The 6,768-nt window shown below is 37.1% G+C and overlaps 1 protein-coding gene across 1 annotated transcript; it reads right to left on the reverse strand.

Moving 5' to 3' along the window:
* Positions 1-214: 214 nt before the first annotated feature.
* Positions 215-4,133, reverse strand: FABP2 (fatty acid binding protein 2). The gene is made up of 4 exons (XM_053700812.1): positions 4,046-4,133; positions 3,502-3,674; positions 2,256-2,363; positions 215-512 (listed from the first exon to the last, which is right to left on the reverse strand). The coding sequence occupies exons 1-4, from the start codon at positions 4,110-4,112 to the stop codon at positions 462-464; spliced, it is 399 nt and encodes a 132-aa protein (XP_053556787.1). The 5' UTR covers positions 4,113-4,133; the 3' UTR covers positions 215-461.
* Between the last annotated feature and the right edge of the window lie 2,635 nt (positions 4,134-6,768).

The following is a 6,768-nucleotide window of genomic DNA, read 5'->3' on the forward strand; positions in this document are numbered from 1 at the left end:
GAGAAACAAGAAAAATCAGGCACCTCTGGGTAATTTCAACTGACTCTGAACACTCAAGAAAATAAGTCATTTTTGTTTCTCTATATTCATTTATGAGGTTTTGAATTATATCTGTGTGTTTATCGATGATGCCACAACACATATTTATATGTCTTGAATTATTTGTTATATGTTGTATGCATATTTTAACTGTAAAAAAAAGCATGCAACAGGATTTCTATGAACCACATTTATTGTGGACAGCATATGAAAATAACAATCCTATGGGCATGTTTTATCTAAACAATTGTAACTCTAATATATACAGCAAAGTAACCAGCAATGCTTTTTTTTGTATATCAGTAAAAAATGCACTTGGGAAAACAACATTTTTGCAGGGTCACATTGTCAGCAACTTGTAGGGATGTGGAACCTCTATATCTGTTGATGGATTTTCTTTTTTTTCTGAACTGGAACAACATTTAGCCTCTCTTGAAAGCTCTGCTAGCCTCAGTCCCATCATAAGAATACGTCTGTAATAGAAGACAGAAAATATGTTTTAATTGTGTGTCATTAAAAATCTAGTTATTAAAAACATCAGCTACTAAGTACTGCACAGTTAAGATTTCATTGGAACAGCAGTTACTAGTATCATACAAACATTCTGTAGATAAAGAAAAGACTTCATGCAAGATTTCACTCCACCTTGAGCTTCATTAAGGGGTCTGGCTCAGGGTAATGGGTTGGGTGGGTTAAAAGGGGTGAAATAAAAAATCTAGGGCAAAAGTGATTTCAATCCTTGAGTTGGATGGCAAAAAGTTCCCTCATTCCCTAATATTAGGCTTGTTGTAGCTTGGGTGGCTGATTGCCTGTGCTGTTGGTTTCTTTTAATGGGATCTGGGTTCCTATTTCTTTTAGTGGTAGGAGAAAACTGTTTTTAGAGGTGTGCTTTTTTATCCAGCATGGGGAGCCTGCTTCGTAGCAGGACAGACACAGGGGAGTCTGCTTTCTTGTTGCGCTTCACTTGTTGTAAGTTAATATAGTAAAGAACCACTAAATACAATATAATTGAATACTTGAAAATGCACAATAAAAAGACAAAGCAATAGCACTTACTTTGTATTTAGAATGGGCAGTAAAATATTTTCTGGCAAATGTAAAAGGTAATCCAAATTTCCCTCCCCCTGTATCATGTCACAGAATGCATATGCATATATACTGTGTACTGTGCACATGCTTAATAGGAGCTGTAGCCTCAGATAGTGTATATATAAAAAGAATGTGCATGTTTTGATGATGGAAGTTTATTGTTTTTTTTTTTTTAAATTGCATGCTTTATCTGAATCCTGAAACTTTAATTTTGACTTTATTGGCCCTTTAATGTATTAATATAAAAAGCTGTAGCCTTTCTGACCGACATTCATGTGTCTATGGGGCCTATTTATCATGTGTCTGTCGGACCTGATCCGGCAGGGCAGATCAGGTCCGACAAACATCGCTGAATGCGGAGAGCAATACACTTTCCGTATTCAGCATTGCACCAGCAGCTCTTGTGAGCTGCTGATGCAACGCTGCCCCCTGCAGACTCGCGGCCGCCAGCAGGGGGTGTCAATCAACCCGATCGTACTTGATCGGGTTGATTTCCGGCGATTCCTGTCCGCCTCATCAGAGCAGGCGGACAGGGTTATGGAGCAGACCGCTGCTCCATAACTTATGTTTCTGGCGACTCTGAAGACTCGCTAGAAACACGGGCCCACAAGCTCCTTACGGAGCTTCATAAATGGGCCCCATTGTCTTATCTATTTTTATAAGTGCCAAGTGGGAGGGTTATGCATTATCAAGGCCGGCTCAAGATATTGGGAATGCAATGACGCCTCCCAGGAGTAATATTACTGATTAGCATATCAATCTACTAGCTTCACTGCTGATCTTACTAAGCCTGCCTACCTGTATGCAATCAATGCTTATGCACAATTGTGCAATAAGTGGGAAGGAAATTAGGGAAGAGATACACTTGTCCCACCTTGAATGTCACCCCTGACCTGTTCTATGTCTTTGTGCATGACGAGGTTATGCTGCTGGGAGCCATTGACTTCCCCTACTGAGACAGAGGACAGACATGTTCTGGATCTGACAGTGACTGACTCAGTCACTAAAGTGCTGCCCCTTGTCAAGTGCTGCCTGGGTCCGTTGGTCCCACTTGGTCGTATGGTTAAGCCGTCCCTGTGCCTTATATAAAAGAACTAACTAACATGAAATGTTGCTGCCAAACTTACTTGAACAAGTTCATCACCAACTATTTTTCTGGTGGTTGTCAGCACCTTTCCATTATCTTTCCTGGTGAATGTTCCAAGCAGTTCATCTCCTGTTAGGTGCCAGGAGCCCTTAAAAGTTAATAATAGAAATGTTCCATTACAATCATAGTAAAAAGGATTGTTAAATATATAATTTCATAACAATGAGGATAATAACTTTCTGAACATAGCATCATCATATTGCACTTTAAATCCTATTTAACCATTAATTTGTAATAGCATATTTATTTCAGGTATGTTTATTAATACCACACAAAACTAAAATCATGAGAAAAAATAATTTAAAGTAATATAATATGCATGTCCCCTTTTTAGGCTGTGTATGTTCACCCAGGAATAACACATGATAAAAACTAATACTAGATCATGTTAAGACTATCAAGTACATGAAAAAATAAAAGTTATTTAAACTAAAAGAGATTAGGAAGAGATGCTTATGTCATATGCTTGATAAGGACACCTCCTGTAGCTATAACAGAGGTTATGCTCACAAGCAAGACAACTAAACGTAGGATTTTTATGCACAGGTTATTTTAAGTCACCCCCCGCAAAAAAACAAAAACATTTTTACATTTTATTTATCCTAGAACAAGTATACAACAACATTTTTACATTTACATTTTATTTATCCTAGAACAAGTATACAACAAAAATTTTTTTTACAGTAAATCGTTATACATTCTATATCCCTGAGTGCAGAGAAAGTTTCCAGCAAGAGTTTGTCCTGTAATTTTAGAGCTGTTACTGTTGAACTAAATCTACCATATATTCCAAAAAGGTTTTCACACAGTGCAGCCATTAGAAACGTTTTCACATTTCATATATAGTATATTATTTTAAAATGACTAGTCATACCAGTCATATAATACCATTCTTGTATAACTTTTATGTACAACACTTCACACGCCTACAATTTAATCGTATCCTGGTTCTTTGTAAATTACTTTTTTAGGGTGTGTGTTTCTTTACATTCATATCAGCTACACACACCTAAGATTATATTTGCACAAGACATATATGTTGGCATTTAAGCACTAACAATGTTATCTTACTACAGTGGATCAATATATGTGTCATAGGCCATGTTAGAAAGACATTGCTGGCAAACTGCATCAAATACAACATTATAACTCAAGGCTGCTATGCTGGCGTACAATGTAAGATCTACCGTCCTCTTCATTTAGGTAGGTTACCAGTGGTCACTTACATTCATGTCTGTTCCATCAGCCAGAGTATAATCAAATGGTACTCCCAGTGTGAAAACGATATCAATGGTTCGGAAGGTGCTAGATTCCTTCACTGTGAATTTGTCTCCATCCTGTTGGATTGTGATCTTCAGGTTATCGTGTGCTCCCAGTTTCCTCTTCACTACATTAACACCTGGAAGAGATGCAGAAAAGCATTGTGATTATTTCTCTGCAATGAACTATTATATGAAGAAAGATTATATGCTTTTTAACCAGTATGGTAAATTCAGTTTGTATTTTGTCCCATAATTAGGCTGACCATATTGCCGCTTTAAGAAGGAACACTTATGAAAAATACATATGTGAGGGTTCTTATACAAAACCATTTCTTTAAACAGCCCTGAAAACAGCCCTGACATATGTATTTTTTATATGTGTCCCTTTTTAAAGTGGCAATATGGTCAGCCTACCCATAATATTTAAATGAGAGCAAAATGAGAGTATGGCTAATATATACCTTAAATTAATAGACCATTGTGTTCTTGGAAATAGAGTAATACATACCCATAACTTCCATAAACTTTTCATAGTTTTCACTTCTGTCCACTTTCCATGTTCCATTGAATGCCATGATGAACAGATGACTGGCTGAGCTTATTCAACCTGAGATACAATCCCAGGTCTTCCAGTGACATTTATTTCCTCCTGTATCTACAAAGAGATCTCCATGTGATGTAGCGGTCTAAAGTCTACTCTAAGGTCAAAATGTTAATTGGTATAATCTCCTCCCCCAAAATGACATATTCAATTGGATCTGCTCAAGGTGTGTTTTTTTTATAGGACTAAGTCTATTACATGTTTATTGTGCTTCATTTAATCTAATTTAAATAGGTTATATTCCATCTGCCTCATGGATATTTTCTGTATTCGTAGTATTTTAATGACATCTCTATCTGAAAGTGCAGTGCTTTTCAGATATGTTTTATAGTCAGTGCTATTAAAGTTAATAGTATTCAATAATGATTACTTAAGCTCTGATAAGAAATATGAGAAAATATAATTTATTACTTATTAGTGAGAGAAGCATAATATATTAATCCTAAATTTGGCTTCTCTGCTAATATTATATTATATTGTTATTTTGGGGTTTCTTTGAGATTATTAAGTCTATTTTTTAATTGTTCACTAAAAACAAATACGTTACAGAAAGTATAAGAAAAGTAAAACATTTTATGTTATAGTCATACATTTTAGCAAACTCATTTCATATTATAAAAGGGGATAGAAATCACTGCTCTGTTTGTTACTTCCAGAGACGTAGGGTGGGGGAAAATCAATGGTCTATGGGCTCCATGTACAAAGCATCATAAGCTGCTCCAGAGGCTTTTCGGGGTAGGTTTGCAGTGCACATGCGCGCCTGCTTCCTACAATTTAAGAAGCAGCAGTCATTAGACGGCTGCTTCTAACACTCTTCACCACCTCTGAGGTGACAAAGAGAAATCACAGAGAGCTTGCTCAGGGTGATTGACAGTCCCTTCTCTTACATGATTGGTTGCGTGAGAGAAGTGGTGGGCTTTACACACTCGCTTAATGATAAATACGGGCAGCAGATTCCGTTTATCCCCTGCTCATATGCAGCAAAGGTGAGCGGACTACTTCTCAAGTTTTGAAGCTTAGCCACTCGCCTTTTAGTACATGGAGCCCTATGTGTTTTATGGCCAGTAAAAGGGTAGGATTCACTGTTCTGTATGTTACCAAAAGCCAAGAGGTTAAAATCACTGCTCTGTGTGTGTTACTGGCATTCAGGGAATACAACATTTGCATTTGTTATAGGCAGCCTAAAGGATACAATCTCTGTACAGTTGTAAAAAATATGTATGGCAGGGTCTAGGATTTTGAGGAGGGGACATTGTCCTATCTATTGCTTTCTAGTTATCAACAGACTTCCACTATTTTTCTGGAGGCCAATAGACGTATCAAATTGAAAACAATTTCATTTTGCATAATGAAGATGGTCACATTGGTCAAAAGTTCTACAGACAAGATCAGTGCACCAATCTACAGCGAATTTGGCAGGGAGGCATTTTGTGTGGAGTATATTTAAAGGCTCATAGTATAACTGCATTATTTATATGTGCATAATACAAAGACAATACAATAATACATTTTTAAATTTCCATTTATTTTCTGACCCCTTCTATCGTGTGACAGCCATCAGCCAATCACAGAATCATATATGTATACACTGTAAACTTTTGCATATGCTCAGTAGGAGCTGGTGCCTCATAAAGTGTGTATATAAAAAGACTGTGCACATGTATACAATAAAAGTAAATTGGAAAGTCTCATAAAACTGCATGCTGTATCGGAATCATGAAAGTTTAATTTTGACTTTAGTGTCTCTTTAAAGAAACAATTAGTATTTAAAATACTCAGCAATATGTTTGTAATATGCCAGATGTATTCTTTTAACAATTATACGCCTAGATTACGAGTTTTGTCGGTAATGGTGTGCGGTGCTAACGATCATTTTATGCTCACCGCTCACCTACAGGCAACGCTAGTATTACGGGTTTTTACAAACCCGGCGTTAGCCGCAGAAAAGTGAGCGGAGAGCAAAATTTTGCTCCACATCTCCCCTCAATACCAGCGCTGCTTACAGTAGCGGTGAGCTGGCAAAACGTGCTCGTGCACGATTTCCCCATAGGAATCAATGGGGGAGAGTCGGCTGAAAAAAACCTAACACCTGCAAAAAAGCAGCGTAAAGCTCCTAACGCAGCCCCATTGATTCCTATGGGGAAATAAAATTTATGTCTACACCTAACACCCTAACATGAACACCGAGCCTAAACACCCCTAATCTTACACTTATTAACCCCTAATCTGCCGCCCCCGACATTGCCGACACCTGCATTATATTATTAACCCCTAATCTGCCACTCTGGACACCGCTGCCACCTACATTATATGTATTAACCAATAATCTGCTGCCCCCAACATCGCAGACACCTACATTATATTTATTAACCCCTAATCTGCCACCCCAATGTCGCCGCAACCTATCTACACTTATTAACACCTAATCTGCCGCCCCCAACATCGCCGCCACTATATTAAAGTTATTAACCCCTAAATCTAAGTCTAACCCTAACACCCCCTTTATTTAAATATAATTTCAAAAAATCTAAATAAAATTACTATCATTAACTAAATAATTCCTATTTAAAACTAAATACTTACCTATAAAATAAACGCTAAGATAGCTACAATATAACTAATAGTTACAT

The sequence above is a fragment of the Bombina bombina genome, chromosome 2 (assembly GCF_027579735.1).
Source record: "Bombina bombina isolate aBomBom1 chromosome 2, aBomBom1.pri, whole genome shotgun sequence".
NCBI lineage: Eukaryota > Metazoa > Chordata > Amphibia > Anura > Bombinatoridae > Bombina > Bombina bombina.